General features: G+C 44.0%; 1 protein-coding gene across 1 annotated transcript in view; it reads left to right on the top strand.

Moving 5' to 3' along the window:
• Nucleotides 1-17,294, top strand: part of THSD4 (thrombospondin type 1 domain containing 4) — a 663,778-nt gene that overhangs the window by 621,949 nt on the left and 24,535 nt on the right. The window contains exons 11-14 of the mRNA XM_032174674.2: nt 1,655-1,784; nt 3,385-3,589; nt 4,950-5,123; nt 12,651-12,824. Coding sequence (XP_032030565.1) covers nt 1,655-1,784; nt 3,385-3,589; nt 4,950-5,123; nt 12,651-12,824 — 683 coding nt within the window. The remainder of the gene's footprint in view (nt 1-1,654; nt 1,785-3,384; nt 3,590-4,949; nt 5,124-12,650; nt 12,825-17,294) is intronic.

Here is a 17,294-nt window from a genome sequence, read left to right as displayed (position 1 = left end):
CCCACTTTAGGAGGCAGTCTGTCCGTTCTCAGATCTCCAGCTGCGTGCTGGGAGAACCACTACTCTCTTCAAAGCTGTCAGTCAGACAGGGACGTTTAAGTCTCTGGAGATTCCTGCTGACTTTTTGTTTGTCTGTGCCCTGCCCCCAGAGGTGGAGCCTACAGAGGCAGACAGGCCTCCTTGAGCTGTGGTGGGCTCCACCCAGTTCGAGCTTCCTGGCTGCTTTGTTTACCTAAGCAAGCCTGGGTAATGGCGGGCGCCCCTCCCCCAGCCTCGCTGCCGCCTTGCAGCTTGATCTCAGACTGCTGTGCTAGCAATCAGCGAGACTCCGTGGGCACAGGACCCTCCGAGCCAGGTGCGGGACACAATCTCCTAGTGTGCCGTTTTCCAGGCCCGTTGGAGAAGCGCAGTATGAGGGTGGGACTGACCCGATTTTCCAGGTGCCGTCTGTTACCCCTTTCTTTGACTAGGAAAGGGAACTCCCTGACCCCTTGCGCTTCCCGAGTGAGGCAGTGCCTCGCCCTGCTTCGGCTCGCGCACAGTGCGCTTCACCGACTGTCCGGCACCCACTGTTTGGCACTCCCTGGTGAGATGAAACCGGTACCTCAAGCAGAAATGCAGAAATCAGCAGTCTTCTGTGTCGCTGGGGCTGGGAGCTGGAGACCGGAGCTGTTCCTATTCGGCCATCTTGGCTCCCCCCCCCTTTTTTTTTTTTTTTTAATTGACAGCTAGACATTCCATTTAACAAATTCTGGCTTTTTATCGAAAATAGATGTATCCTTATTAATCCAGTGAAAGTAAAACAAAAAACCTAAAATATTTATAAACATTCATTCAACACCATACAAACATTCATTCAACACAGTCATTTATTGAGCCCCTGCTACTCTCCTAGGTACTGGGGCTACAGAGATTAAGAAGTAGCCCTGTCCCTCAGAAGCTCACTGTCTCATGGGAAGCAGACATATGCTCAGATCATCACTGAAATACCATTGGATGGGTACTTTATTAGAAGAACATGTAAGATGCTTGCCAAAGGGGGAGGCAGCTGCTCTTCCCGCCCTTTCTTGAATCTTCTACTTCTGTGCTTCAAACTGTCCCTTAAATGTACCCGGTCTAGCAGGCTAGTTTGTCAGGCAGGTACTTTCATTCCAGTTTAATGACCTAGACAGCCTCCTCCCTCCAAAATACACATGCACATATCCACCCAAACCCAATTCTTTCTCTAGAACGAAGCTTGGCCCATTTAGGACACTTTCTCTTTGACGCTTCCAGAGAAGTTTAGAAAAGTTACTATTTGTGTTCATTCTATAATCATTCCCCTGCCTAGGGATCTCTCTTTTGTAATCTTGAACTATTATGAAGATGCTTTGTATCTGCCTTTGAGCATATTTAGACTGTGTCCACAAATAGATAAATGATTCCTTTTAGGGCAGGCTCTTCTTTGCACCCCCACAGTTCCTAGCAAAGACCTGTGAGATAGGTGTGTGTAAACCCTCAAATGAAGGGGGAGTGTAAGTGTGCATATGTATATGAATTGTCCTCACTGTTTCTGTGCCCTCTTCATCAGCACCCGAATCTCTGTGCATCTCCACCCATAGCCCCACTTTCCAGTGTGTGGGACTGTCCTTCAGACATTCTCCTGTTGTTGCAGGATCGCAGTACCCTATTTTCCGCTGTGTGCACAGAAGCACTCACGAAGAGGCTCCTGAGAGCTACTGTGACTCCAGCATGAAGCCGACCCCCGAGGAGGAGCCCTGCAACATCTTCCCTTGCCCAGCCTTGTAAGATAGCCCCTCCATTTAGGTCGCCTATTACCAGGTCACTTCAGGTCACTTATGCACAGGACCTTAGGAACAGATATAAGTCAGTCTAAATCTGATTTAGAAATACAAGACTTGGACCATGCATAAAATGCAGTCTGTTTAGCAGGCACACCTGTCTTTCAGGATGAACCCAGGAGCTGATAGCCTTTAGCAAGTCAACCCACTTCTGGGAAGCTCACCCTTGGCAAAGCTGGAGCAATTAGGCTTGAGCCTGGTAAGGAAAACAAAGGAGGAAGCAAAAAATGAGAAGCCAGTGTAGTTAGTGTCGTAGGTGAGCTGTTTACAGAGAGAGGATAATGCAAGTCACAAAAATATCAGCCTGGAGAGGCCAAGAAAAGTGTCTCAGGAGAGGTCTTGAACTGTTTTGGTTTTTTGGTTTTGTTTTTGTTTTTATGGCAGAGTCTGGCTCTGTTGCCCAGGCCAGAGTGCACTGGCACTATCTCAGCAACGTCTGCCTCCTGGGTTCAAGCAATTCTCCTGCTTCAGCCTCCCGAGTAGCTGGGACTACAGGTGCACATTACCACGCCTGGCTAATTTTTGTACTTTTTGTAGGGATGGGGTTTTGCCATGTTGGCCAGGCTGGTCTTGAACTCCTGAGCACGAATGATCTGCCCACCTCAGCCTCCCAAAGTGCTGGGATTACGGGCATGAGCCACCACACCTGGCCTTGAACTGGTTATTGAAGGATAAATGGGACACTTGAAGAAGAACAAGGGGAAAGGGCCCTAAAAGGGTCAAAACCTAATTTTCAGAGTAATAAAAATATAATTCTCATCCAAGCATATGATGAGCATAGGCTGATGCCTCATTTAACTAAGAGCAGATGACAGAGGAGGGTTTGTGAAACTGATATGGGAATTGTTAATAAAATATAATGCTAGAATAAGATTTCTAAGTCAGTAGCAAAAATGAGTTAACGATCTACAGTGTAATAAAACTAACCTTTGGAGGTTTTTTTAAAATTAGATAAAAATCATTTGTACCTTTTCAGTTTTCAATAACTTTTTATAGAATTTGGGCCCTAATCACTGGTAAATAGCATGTCGAGTGTCAAGCAAATTTATCTTCCTTTACAGAGTCAGATGACCCTTAGGCAGACTTTTTCTTTTTCTTTTTCTTTTCTTTTTTTTGAGACAGGGTCTTGCTCTGTTGCCCAGGCTGGAGTGCAGTGGCACAATCATGGCTCACTGCAGCCTCAATCTCCCGGGCTCAAGCCATCCCCCGACCTCAGCCTCCCAAGTAGCTGGGACTACAGTAGGCACACACCGCCACACCCAGCTAACTTTGGTATTTTTTGTAGAGACGGGGTTTTGCCATGTTGCCCGGGCTGGTCTCAAACTCCTAGGCTCAAGCCATCCTCCCACCTCAGCTTCCCAAAGTGCTGGGATTACAGGCGTGCGCCACCGTGCCCAGCCTAGGCTGACTTTTAAGCAATGCTCTAGTAAGAAACTCCACCCATAGTGATTCTCATGATTCTGTGTACGCTGGTGCGGGCTCATGCTCACTTCTTGTTGACTGAAGGTTGTCTCTCACTCTCACTCTCTCATTCCTGAACCAGCTGGGACATCGGGGAGTGGTCTGAGTGCAGCAAGACCTGTGGCCTGGGCATGCAGCACCGCCAGGTTCTGTGCCGCCAGGTGTATGCCAACCGCAGCCTGACGGTGCAGCCCTACCGCTGCCAGCACCTGGAGAAGCCTGAGACCACCAGCACTTGCCAACTCAAGATCTGCAGCGAGTGGCAGATCCGGACCGACTGGACCTCGGTACGCAGGCAGGGAAGCCTGCTCTGCAGCTCCCTCTCCAGCTCCCACCACACTTTCCAGCCTCCCCCACCAAGACCTGAGATGGGTAACCCTGAGTTCCACAGGAAGGAACCCGTCCCGTGGGGGTCTGGACGGCTGTTTTTGCAAACCACAGGATGTACCAATAGTTCAATAGAGTTCAGGGTAGTGTGTGCCGCCCACAGCCAACGTTATGGGTGAGCCCAGGGGAGCCCTGTGATACTGGCCTCATCTGTTTCGTGAGTTATGGTGAAGTGAAGGTTGGCAACTGCTGGCAGAGCCAACTCCTTCCAATTTTCCCCACCCATTTTATAGCTGAAAAGACTGAGGCCTGGAAGAATAGAGTAGTGTCAGTCAAAATTAAGGCTGTTAAGGTGGAAATAATTTGATAAAAGATTTATTGGAAGCCAATGTAAGGATCAACCCAAGAAGACACACGAACAACACTGGACATGTTCCAAAGTCTGTTACAAGTTGAAAGGCTTTTAGAAGAAAGTTTAGGAGAGGAGAGGGGGACTCCTCAAATCAGAGTTGGAGGGTACAGCACAGAGGTTGCAATCACTGGCTACAGATGACGACATACAGGCTAAAATGTTTTAAGTGCAAGACAGTCAATAAAACTTCATGAGTCAGAAATAAATCAGCAAAACTTTATGACTTGGAAACCAAACAAACCAGTGTCCTCTTCAATGTCCACAGGTTACATATTAATCAGTATGTCAACAGTTTGAAGAATTCACAATAAGATTTGAGAGACTGACAATAATATTCTTTACTCAAAACAGGATGTAAGCCATGAATCCTAAGACCTTCTTCCCAGGCAACTTAGAACATAGTTTATTCTTCAAGGGCAGAGGTGCGTGACTTAACCCCTTGCCTGCCATGGCGTTGGGTCCTGTTTATAATTTGGTATCTTATTGCCACAGGGAGTCCATTCTGTCAGTCTTATGATTTCTCTCTTAACATCAATGCTGGTCAGTTGTGTCTACACTGCAAAAGGGAGGCGGTATGACAGGGTGTGTCCAACCTCCCATCCTGTCATGGCCAGGAAATCCGTTTTTAAGGTTTGTCTGGGGTCTCCTTGGCCAAGAGGAGGCCCATTCAGTCAGCTGGGAGGCTTAGGATTTTATTTTTAGTTTACAGTAGGCGAGGCATCTAAGAAGGTCTTGTAGAAAAGGGTTGTGGAGTTTTCTAGGGCTCAGATCCCTGCCCCAGGTGGTGACATGCATGACAGAGCCTCAGTCTCATGGGGCTGGTCACAAAGACTGCGGGGTCTATGCTGGCGATTCTCTCCCAGAGCCGAAGCTGCTGGTTCCCCTGACGTCAGTGTGCTGTGTTTCAGTGCTCGGTGCCCTGCGGCGTGGGACAGAGGACCCGTGATGTGAAGTGTGTGAGCAACATTGGGGATGTGGTTGACGATGAGGAATGCAACATGAAGCTCCGGCCGAATGACATTGAGAACTGTGACATGGGACCCTGTGCCAAGAGCTGGTTCCTCACTGAGTGGAGCGAAAGGGTGAGTGTGATGGCGGGCAGGGCACCGGGGACCAAGGTCTGCCAGGTGCCTCCAAAACCACACGAAGATGAATCACTAGCCCAGAATCCCAAGACTGATTTCTGGCTCTGGGGGGATAAAAAAGGCTCAGAGAGGAATTGTTGTAGGCTTTCTATTCTTACTTGAGGACTGAGGGGCTCCAAAGGTGAGGAGTGTGTGTGAAAAACTTGATTGAATTCTCCTTAGCACTCCATGTGGTCACTCCATAATACTAGGTGAAGTGAATCATTACATCCCATCGTTCATATGTCTTGTAAGTGCCTGGTGTCTCATAGACACTCAGCAATGGCAGGCCCCTCTACTGCTTTCCGCCAACTCAAAACATCCCACACCCCATTCCCTCCCCAGTAGCCTGGCCTCCCGTGGGAGGTCTCAGGTGTCAAAGAATAACTCAAAGGCATATATAGTCAACCATTAGTCCACCAGTTACCTGGATATAAGGGAAAACAGTCATAGATTAAATTCATCCATCAAAGGCAAAAGGAGGATTTATATGAAAAGGGGTTTCTGGAGATGGAGTGGTGTTGGTTACACAACAGCATGAATGCACCTAATGCCCTGGAGGTGTGGGCTTAAAAATGGTTACGATGGTCAATTTTATGCTATGTGTATTCTACCACAATCAAAAATGAAGTTTGAGAAAAGACACTAAACAAATTGTAGAACATACCTTGGGACAGAGAGAAGAAAGGAGGAAGGAGATAAGGAACTGTGCTTCCTTTCCTGGTGGAAGCAGTGGATTGGCGGGCATGGGGGTGGCCAGTCAGAGGGTTTGCCCAGGGCAGCTGCACAGCTGTGAGAGGCACCAAGTCCACGTTCTGGATTCTCCAGGAGATCTAGGGAGTTTACCTGGGATGAGGACATGATTGGCTATCTCTGACCTTGGTTAGCGGCCTACCTCTCGGATACACTAGTTCTGCCCCACTTCCCTTGCTAGAATCCCGTGCATACATGTTACCTGTGAACCGCATTAAAGTGTAGGTCTGAGGCAGCAGGTGTGGGGAGGAGCCAGGGAGTCTACATTTATTTTCTTTCTTTTTTTTTTTATTATTTTTTATTTTTTTGAGACAGGGTCTCATTCTGTTGCCCGGGCTGGAGTGCAGTGGTGCAATCTCGGCTCACTGCAGCCTTGACCTCCTGGGCTCAAGCAATCCTCCCACCTCAGCAACCCCCTGCCGCCCTCCCCCCAACGTAGGTGGGACTATAGGTGCGCGCCACCACCCCGGCTAATTTTTTGTATTTGTTTGTGGTTTCACCATGTTGCCCAAGCTGGTCTCAAACTCCTGGGCGCAAGTGATCTGCCACCTCGGCTTCCCAAAGCCCTGGAATTGTAGGCACGAGCCACCGCGCCTGGCCACAGCCTACATTTCTAATAGGTTCCCAGGGTCTCTGAGGCCACTGGTCCAAGGACCACACTCTGAGTAACAAGGCCATAAAAAAGACAGAGGAGCCCAGCCATGTTCTTGGATCTTAGGAGACATGATGCAGCCCATGAGCCCCCACCCCTGTCCCTACTCCCAGCATCATGAGAACAACAACCGTAGTATCTCAGACTCAAAGAAGGACCCTTTCACGCAAGCAGCAACTGAGAGCACTTTTACAGTCATTTTGTTGCCATGATTCTTTAGTTTGTAAATCCCATGTCTCTACATGTGCCACTCTCTGAAAAGGCAGTGGGCTCAGAGCACAATACGTACAGAGAAAAAACAACTCTGTGGGGAAAATAGCTGCAGTGGTTCATTCCCCTGTGTGTCTCCCATGTTTATTTAGAACAGTAAAAAGCTACATGTAAATTTTCCAAAGATTTCCACACTACCTGTTTCCTCTCCAATAATGACTTGCAGATTTCCCCTTAAAGTGATTTTGCTTTGCATTTCAACATAAGTTATTGCCGAATCTAGCTTGGCTTAAAATTATAAATAGAGCAAAGAATGAGCACATTATTCTATTCAGGGAACTCTTTTGCTCGTTTTGGAAAAGATGTTCTAAATCATGCAAGTTGGGTGCTATGATGTAAGTAAATAATTTTTGCCTTATCTACCCTCAGAATAGATCATGAATTCTAAATGTTCATGCTTATTTTAGAGTAGATGAGTGGGAAGGGAGTACTATTGGGTTTAAGAAACGCACACTGGCTTTGATATCATCTCCATGACTACCACTTATTTCATATTTGACCCTGAGCCAGCTACTGATTCACCGAGCTTCAGTTTTTTCAACTGTAACATTGCTGAGTAACCGCTGCAGTAACATATTCGAAGCCATGACCTAGATGAGGTTGACACAGTGGGAAGGATTTCTTTTGGGCTGCTTCATTCTTCTTCAGCTCCGTGTCACCAGGGGCCTTTGGGCCACTAGTTGGTCTTAGAAAAGGTTCAGCCCCTGGAATGACCAGCGGATGGCAGTCTTCCACTTTTGAATAGTTGCTTTGTGTAGAAAATGGCCTTGCTAAGCTTTAGTCTGAACTATGAAACTTTTTATTACTGGGAATAAACATGTGTTGAGCACCTGTTACATGCCAGTCATGAACAAGACACAGCCTCCGATTCAATAAGCTCAAGAGGGAGAGACCAAAGAAAATTAAAGTTCACAAACACTTAAGAGTACAAAGTGTGTCTTATTGCCCAATTTAAAATTAATTAATCTTTACCTAAGTGAATTGAGGTTGTAACCCCAGTCTGAATCTTCTCTTAAACTTTTAGGGACACAGAGTTCTTCTGGCTTAATGACTCACCTTAAAAACATCTTTTCAGCTGCTTTTAATTGAGAGTGGGCCTTACAGAAGTAAGCATCATTGACTTTTCAGTTCTACAAATCAATGATAGGTTTAAGCCCATGTGCAATTTTTAATCACAACAGGAAAAAAACACTTTTAGAAAATCCACCAGCCTTAGTTTGGTAACACCTAATTTCTAAGAAAGTTTTCCAGGAAAAAAATACTGAATCGTTTAAATTATAAGAAATGATGCATAAAGCTGAAGTTCAAGAATAGTCATTACAGCCTTATAGTCCCTTAGGGGCCAGTTGGGCCAAGTTTAGGATTTAACTGTTGCTGGAATGAGAAGGCATTCCCCACCAGAGGGTTGCTTAGGAATTCCATGTGTTTCTGTGTTTTATCAGCCCAGAAGTTCAATTACGAGTCATGTCCTCTTCTGACTAGCAAAGCAGATTTGGTCCTTCTTTTAGGAACATCCTTTAAGGACAGTGGGTGGGTGTGGTTTGGAGCCTCACCTGGAAGGTTAGTCCCCGCTCCCTGGTAGGGACTTCTCCTTCCCCTTGCTTCTGCTGACAGGCTTCCTGGACCAGGTCATGTGTGGGGAGCTCCTTTCATATTTACATTTGTTGGGCTTTGCACTGAAGGTGTTGTAATAAAATGAAACTCCTCTACAGGCCTCATCCATGTGATGTCCTCCCATTGGGCACTGGCATGATCCTTCACATTCTTCTTTTAAATTAAGTACATGTGGATGTGGAGACACTTTCCCAGATGTATGTGCATTACTTGGTTTTAAAAGCAGAAAATTAAGTTAGCTAGTCAGATGGAAATTACCTGGAAAGAAGTAGTCTAAGGGTTGGAAACATGAAGATAACCAAAATTCCATTTACCTTTTTTTTTTTTTTTTTTTGAGATGGAGTCCCGCTCTGTCACCCAGGCTGGAGTGCAGTGGCATGATCTTAGCTTACCACATCACTGCAACCTCCACCTCCTGGGTTCAAGCGATTCTTCTGCTTCAGCCTCCCAAGTAGCCAGAATTACAAGTGCATGCCACCATGCTCAGTTAATTTTTGTATTTTTAGTAGAGATGGGGTTTCACTATGTTGGCCAGGCTGGTCTTAAACTCCTGACCTCAGGTGATCCACCTGCCTCGGCCTCCCAAAGTGCTGGGATTACAGGTGTGAGCCACCACACCTGGCCTACCTTGTATTCTTTACAAGAGTATTTAAATGTCTTGAGTTTTAAAGTTGGGAAGAAAACCAGATCATACATGGCTGAAACAAACAAACAAATCCTTTAGCCTAGAATATTCCAATGATTGTAACAAATTTTAAGCTAAAGGACTGAGTCATTGTCCCAGATTCCTAATAACAATCTAAATAGAGCAAAGGACATGAAAAATGTCTGCAAACCTGTAGGGGAGGAAAAATGTTTCCTCTACATTCTTAGGTTCTCTGGCTGCAGTCTGTGAATTAAGCTGACAAAAGATTAACAGATAAAAAGCATACTAATTTTGTTTGATGTTAATATTTTTATATTGGCATGGGGGGCTTCATAGGAAAGAAGTGACAACCCCAAAGAAGAAGTTAGACTTGAGGGCTTATATACCATTTTAACAAAGGGCAATAAACTATGGAGAAGTGATTAGATGCAAGGGGCTGGGGCTTTTAGGGACAGTAAATTGTGAGAAATTGACTAAGAAAAATATGGGGGAAACTGACAGAAGATAAGGGTTATTTTATTAAAGTTTATTTGTGCAGACTCATCTTGGAGTCAACTCCCCCTCTCCAATGACAAGAATGTTCTCTTATTCCTAGTGCTGGGAGGGCACCTTTCTCATGGGAAATTTATGCACTGGTTTTAGGCAGAAAGGGGGAAGGCAGAGAGCTCTTCCTGCATCTGCTATTTCTCAATAGCCTTCAACTCAAAATAATCAATATGCCAAAGCAACATCTATTTTGAGGTGGCATGTTCTGATCCCCTTCAAGCCCTTTGCTTCAGAGGGAGTTTCTTCCCTGAGGGGTCAGGCCCAGCTTAGCAATAGAAAGGTAAATGTTTGATCACTCATACTGGCATGTAATTTTACAAGACTAGATGGCAGCATACAGAAATGAAAGTGGAAATTTTGATAAGGAAATGAGGTTGTAAGGATTGTTTTTCCCTTTTCTCAATTTTTATTTAAAATTTTATTGCTTTATTTTCTAAAATAATATGGGTAGAACTCAAACATTGACTCTATTTTTAAGAAAAGAGCCAGAAACCCTTAGAAAGGGCTTTGGTCATGTGTTAAAGGGCCACGTCTAGGATTGGAAAGTGCTAATAGATGAACAAGGCAGGGCCCAAGTCTATATGCAACTGATAGTCATGGATTTACTCATGAGTAAGGCACTGACCTGAGAAAGAATTAGAGATGATTCATTAGTTCCTGCTCTCACCAAGCCTACTTCAGCAAAGACAAAAAAAAGAAAAAAGACAGGACACAAATAACCATAATACAAAGGCAGGAAGCAGCACATAGAGTGCCATGAGAATTCCAAGGCTTAAAAGAACATCTTAAATTGGGCACTCAAGATAGTTTTCACGGAGGAGATGGTATTTGAGCTGAGCCTGAAAGGCTTCTGATCTGTCCAGTGAAGGAAAAGAGCATTCTGGGTGGAGGGAATGTCAGGGGCAAGCACTCTGTGAGCCTTTTATGTGATCAGGGAATAGCAGCCACTCTGAGTCTGTCCAGCAGGAGGTATGTGGGATAGGATAATGGGAAGTTAGTCTAGAAGAATTGGGTCAATTGGGACCATATTATAGAAAACCCTTAATGCTAGTTGGGGAAGCCCATATGTGACTTCTGTTAGGAATGGGATAACTTCAGAGGGAATTTTTAGCATGGAGTTCTCAACACCTGGCAGCCAAATGCATTGGAAAAGCTGGTGAGGTTGAGCAAGAAGCTACAGCCACACTCCAGGGTAAGAAAGTAAACTGTGCTGGGAACCAGGGGTGGAAAGGGACAAGACAGATTAGAGAAATGTGGCAGAACTAGAGTCTGTGAGACCTAATGATTGTCTAGATGTTGGAAGCAAGAGGGTAGGAGAATAGTCAACTTTTAAATCCAGGTAGAAACTTGAAAGCAAATCAGAAAAATAAAAGGAGGAATGGTAACAGTGGTGAAGGTGTACATGCTGGATTCAAGGTATCTGTGGGACACCCCGATGAGGATGCCCAAAAAATGTTTGAAAAGATAAGATAAAGTTTAGGTGTGGTGGCACACGCCTGTAATCCCAGCACTTTGGGAGGCCGAGGCAGGCGGATCTCTTGTGCTCAGGAGTTTGAGACCAGCCTGGGCAACATGGCAAAATCCCATCTCTACAAAAAATATGAAAATTAGCTGGACATGGTGGTGAGCACCTGGAGCCACTCAGGAGGCTGAGGTGGGAGGATCACTTGACCCCAAGAGGTTGAGGCTGCAGTGAGCTGAGATCACGCCACCTGGGTGATGCAATCCTATCTGGGTGACAAAGTGAGACCCTGTCTTGAAAAAAAGAAAAGACAAGGTAAGATGGGAACCAAAATAAGGGCACATTCCAAAGTACGTCAAGACAGATGGAAAATGCTCTATGAGCTTTGGGCTATGACTCACGAATGTCTTCACTGTGTCCTAGGAGAGGACAGTGTGATTCTAGTAGAGAAATCACTAATAGTTATTTGGCTTTCAGTGAAGATTTTATCCCTATGAGGCTTAGTTTCTCTATCTTAGAGTGGGAATATAGGAGTTGAAGCCCCTTATACCATTTATTGGCACCTCCTGTCTACAAAGCACATTATACAGTCACCATAGCGCTGCCAGAAATGTGTTTCTATGCCGGTTGTCTAGATGAGCATGCCAAAGGTAGGAGGGGCTGGGTCACTTGCTCCAGGCCACACAGCTAGTGAGGATGTCAACACTGATGTACCTAGTTCCAAAGCCAAGCTCTCCCTCTGTACCAAGCTGTCTCCCAATCCTCTCATAGCTGTGGCCTTCAGGGACTGGAACAATTTGCCTTAATATCAGGCAGCAATATTGGGGTGACAGACTTAAGTCCCCCTCTTTTTCCAACCCAGACTTGGCTACTAGCAGGTAGAAATGTGCCCAGGTTTTCATGCACCCATTCTTCTTCAGCAGAATATATTTTTGTTTTTATTTTTATTTTTAGAGACAGGGTCTTCTCACTCTGTTGCCCAAGCTAGAGTGCAATGATGCAGTCATAGCTCAGTGTAGCCTCAAACTCCTGGGCTCAAGTGATCCTCCTGCCTCAGCCTCCCGAGTAGTTGGGACTACAGGTACACACCACTGCTCCTGGCCAATTTTTTAAATTTTTGTAGAGACAATTTTGCTGTACTACCCAGGCTGGTCTCAAATTCCTGGGCTCAAGCAATCCTCCCACTTCAGCCTCCCAAAGCTCTGGTACTACAAGCATGAGCCACCATACCCGGCCGAGCTGAATATATTTTTGAAAGCAAAGGCTGGGAAGGATAGTCTAACAAGTATAAGTGTATTAATTGCAGTGGTGAGATTGGATATTTGGAATTTGGAATGAAGCCCAACCCAGAAAATCTAAGACAGAGAATTGCCATACTGATATCTCATAATGGAGTAGGCTATGCACGAGAAGCTGCCAGATGTTTCTAGGGGAAACAGATGGCAGGAAAATGAAGCATTCCATCCTCCTTTCCATCATTTGAAAGTGGCTTCAGCAGCTGCCAGAGCCTCCCCACTAATGTGCTCTTCCCCTGTCTCACAGTGCTCAGCGGAGTGTGGGGCCGGAGTGCGGACACGCTCGGTGGTGTGCATGACCAACCATGTCAGCAGCCTGCCCCTGGAGGGTTGTGGGAACAACCGGCCGGCAGAGGCCACCCCATGTGACAACGGACCCTGCACGGGCAAGGTGGAGTGGTTTGCCGGGAGCTGGAGTCAGGTGAGTGGCCAGAACTGGGTACGTCTGCCTGTGTCAGGCAAAAGGCAGCATATCAGAGGGGTTAGGAACCGGGACTTTGTGTCAGGTTTCCCAGCTTTGAATCCCAGCTGTGCCACTGTCTACTTGTGACCCTGGAGAAGCTATTTATATTTCTGGAGCCTCAGTCGGTCAACGGTCTTCATTGAGCACCTACTGTGTGCTCATCTATGTACTTGGGCTACATCACTGAGCAACACAAATATCTCTGCCCTCAGGGAGCTTATGGCCTAGCATACTTTCCTCATCTATACAATGCTGGCAATGATGGTACCTTATGAGGTTATTTTTAGAAGAAATGAAATTGTGTACATAAAGTATGTAGCACAGTGTCTGACACACAATCAATGGTGGCTGCTGCTATTATTCCTGTTAATAAAGCCAGTTTTTTCTGTATTTGACAGTATCAGAAGCAGAAATTTTAAAAGTTGGAATTGTTCATTATGAAGAATAAATAATACTGAATACTTTAATAATTGATGAATTACATTTTCCCTCACTCTTCCAAAATTAAACGTGAACCCCACTAAGAAAATGTGGAAATGACTGCCTTGTTTTGATCACCATCAGTATTGGAGTTCTTGGGCCACTTAGCATTTGGCTCCCAGGGCTGGCTGGTTCTCCAAGGACTGTTTGGCTTATGATCACGATTTACACATTATCAAGACCTCTGGCTCCATATAGAATTTTATTTCTTTTGAGTAGCTTTAAAAACTGACCTTGGAAAAAAATGTGCTGCCTTGTCCTTGTAAATTGATACAAGCCCTTTGGAAAGCAATTTGGCAATAAAAGTCAAGAACCATAAAAATGTTCATTTGCCTTAACCCAGTCACCCCACTCCTGGGGATTCATTTTAAGGAAATAATTAACAAAAGAAAAAAAAAGCCTTGAAAAACAGAGATGTTCATGACAGCAGGATGGTTAAGATATTATGGCATATCATAACTCAGTAAAATATAAGGTGACAATGACAGCGATCGTTAGGAAGATGTGAAAGTGCATATGGTATAATGGCAAGTGAGAAATAGAATGTGAAAATATTCAAACCCTATCATCTCTGCCACTTCAATGTAGAGTTTTTATGCAAAAAGCATAGGGAAATGTTTTTCTTTTCAAATTCCCTTTAATGTTTTTTAAAATATAGAGAATTCAGAAAGAATTCAAGTACTTCCAGTGCTACTCTGGTGAATATCAGTTAGACACATTTGCTAACTGATCCCAGCTTGACTTCTCATTAGTTTTCTGGCTCTAGGTGAGTGATTTGACCTCTCTGAGCCTGTTTCCTCATCTAAATATTAAGATAATCATATCAACCTCCTAAGGTTGTTACAAGGTTTTCATAAGATGCTATACATAAAGAGAGTTACCCATTGCTTGGGATATGGGAAACACTTAATAAATATTAGTTCCCATCTCTATTTTTTCTGCCAGCTATTTCTATCTCATTACTGGTAGTAAAATACATAGGACCTAAACCCCAAAGATAATTCAGCAGTGACTGTATATGGGACACCAATTATACCAAATATCCATAGATGTGTGAAATCATATCAGATCATTACAGTCACACACGTGAAGATAAGCAGTACAATTGAACTCATATGTCTACCATTCTTAGAAGAGAAGGGAGCAGGATTCAGGGCCTTTTTTGCTTGTAGCCTCCTATTGACTTTAGACCTAAGCTCAAAGAACCAAGAGTGGTATGAACTCTGGCAAAGACAACCTTTGTTTCTGCTAAGATTAGAAACAAAGGATTTGTTGCCCTGTTGTCCAGAAGGGTCAAGATACAATTGAATGTGGCCAAGGTTTTGGTTCTGGATTTATAAGGGTGTCAGGGCCTGCTGGAAACTCCCTGCCCTAGGAATTTGACATTATCCCCAAAGAAAATGAAATAAGAGCATGCTTATTTCTTGAAAGGTAAGTTTTAAACATTAACTGGCTTCAGAATATAAAAATAAATGTTCCTTCCCACCATATGGGTTGAACGAAAGTTGGCATTTTGAATACTCCACCAGCCTGGTCACAGTGATTAGTCCAGGAGTAGACATGTGACCCAACAGGTGGATGTGCGACCCAAGCTGAGCCAAACAGAATCCTTCCCGGGGACATTTCATTTGTGTTTTAGGGAAGAGACTCACTAGGAGGTTGTGAGCTCAAGTGCTGGCAGTGGCCCTACTGAGGCTTGTGCAAAAAGCCAGTCTGAGAGATGAGACCTAAGTCCATGGAGAGAGACCAAGGAGTTTCTGGCTTTAGAGTCTTTCTGACTCCACCAAGAAAGGAATATATCCATTTCTGCTGCTTCCCAGATCCCTGGAAACTAACTAGGAGTATATCAAGCTTAGGGAGTCTTTTTCTACTCTGGAGACACAGTAGCCCAACTCTTAAGAGTCTACCAAGTCTATTATTTATGCCCAGAATTATTTCCTTTCTTCTCTGTCAATTCTGAGTTTACTGCAACCTTAGATTTTCTTAGTTCTGGGGAGATCTGTCACAGTCTCTAGTCTTCAGGAGCAGCCATTTTGTCTGCCTCAGGGTCTGGATTGCATTTTATTGATTGCATTTATTTCAATAGATATTTTATTCTCATCTTTTCACGAATCAGTGATCCACCAAAGTGCAACTGCAGGAATTCTTTAGGTACAGAAACATGCATAATTGCTATCACTTCTCACTGAAAGCATTTATCCCTATTAAATATTACTTTTTGTCATGTATGCGTTTCTCTGTGGAGTATATTTTATCTACTATTTGAATTACTCCATCTTGTTTCTCATTGTTGATTTTCACCTGATGTATCTTCATCAATTTCTTAATTTTCAAACTTTCTATGTATTTTTAAGGTATGTCTTTCGTATGCAGGACTATTTTTGTCTTTATTTTTACCCAATCTATAAACCTCTGTATTTTAAGAGTTAAATTTTAACCATTTATATTTATTGTAATCACTTATATGTTTGGACTTTTCCCTACCATCTTATTTTGTGTTTTCTATTGTCATGCTTTCTTGCTTCTTTCCTCTTTCCTTTCAACATGTTTGTTATTAGTCAGGTTTTCTTAATTCCATTTTTTCCCCTCCAACATTTTGGAAGTTATAAATCTTCTAGTGGTGTTTCTTCTGTGATAACATTCAAATTTTTAGCACAGAAGTTTAAACTTTTATGTTTCTATTAGTGTCAAGTTATCAGTAACCACATCCTCTCCTAAAAGAAAATAGAAGCCTTCCCCTTTTATTTACCTCCACTCTCTCAATCTACAATATCTCCAAAAAGATGTTGATATTATCTGGATCTAGCTCCAGATTAATGTTAATTTTATAGAAAATATAGATTTAAATTTTAAAATAATTTTCTCCTTTCCCCCCCAAGTTTCTTTTTTATTGAAATATAATTCACATACCATAAAATTTACCCTTTAAAAATATAGAATTCATTGGTTTTTAGTAAATTCACAAAGTTGTACAACCATATTCAGCATTATCCAATTCCAACACATTTTTATCATCCCAAAAAGACACCTGGTATCCATTAGTAATAATGGCTTTTATTGGTGTCTTTGCCAGCTCCTTCTTTTATATCCTGTGTCTTCTTCCTGGTTCTTTTTTATTTTGCTAAAGACTATAACCCAGGAAGTCTTTCAAATAGGATTTGTAAGTGTTAAGGTTTCTGAGCCCTTCAATACCTGAAAATGACTTCATTTTGCACTTTGACACGAATGCTTCTGGCAGATGACTCACTGCTTCCTCTTCCTTGGCACAGTCAGGCCAGCCCGGCTACTCTTGGCCAGTAACTCAGCTGATCACTCATTGTCCTGAGGCCTCCATCCTGATCTCCATGTCCACCACCAATATAGCCTGAAGCAAATGAGCTTTGCTAGAGCTCCTGCTCTGTGTGCATTTGGACTACAGTCTAGTGTTCCACCCCTGCCGCCCACCCCTGCCCCATCCTCATTCCTCCTGTGGGAGAGGCCAGACCTTTGCCTGCTGCAGCTTGTGGCTCTTCTCCTGCCTTCAGTTCTTCCATTGCCTGCAGCACTTGAAAGAAAAGGACAAGACATGAATATACTTCAAATCATAAACTAACATGGAGGAAAATAGGAGAAACAGAGTAGGAAATCTTATAGTTTTTTTTTTTTTTTTGGCTGGGCACAGTGGCTCACGCCTGTAATCCCAGCACTTTGGGAGGCCAAGGCAGGCAGATCACTTGAGGTCAGGAGTTTGAGACAACCCTGGCCGATATGACGAAACCCCGTCTCTACTAAAAATACAAAAATTAGCCAGGCATAGGGGCTCGCACCTGTAGTCCCAACTACTTAGGAGGCTGAGGTAGGAGAATTGCTTGAACCTGGGAGGCAGAGGTTGCAGTGAGCCGAGATTGCACCACTGCACTCTAGCCTGGGCAACAGAGCAAGACTCCATCTCAAAAAAAAAAAAAAAAA

This window comes from Hylobates moloch, unplaced genomic scaffold, assembly GCF_009828535.3.
Source record: "Hylobates moloch isolate HMO894 unplaced genomic scaffold, HMol_V3 SCAFFOLD_14, whole genome shotgun sequence".
NCBI classification, from domain to species: domain Eukaryota; kingdom Metazoa; phylum Chordata; class Mammalia; order Primates; family Hylobatidae; genus Hylobates; species Hylobates moloch.
This window is presented reverse-complemented; position numbering and strand designations above follow the sequence as displayed.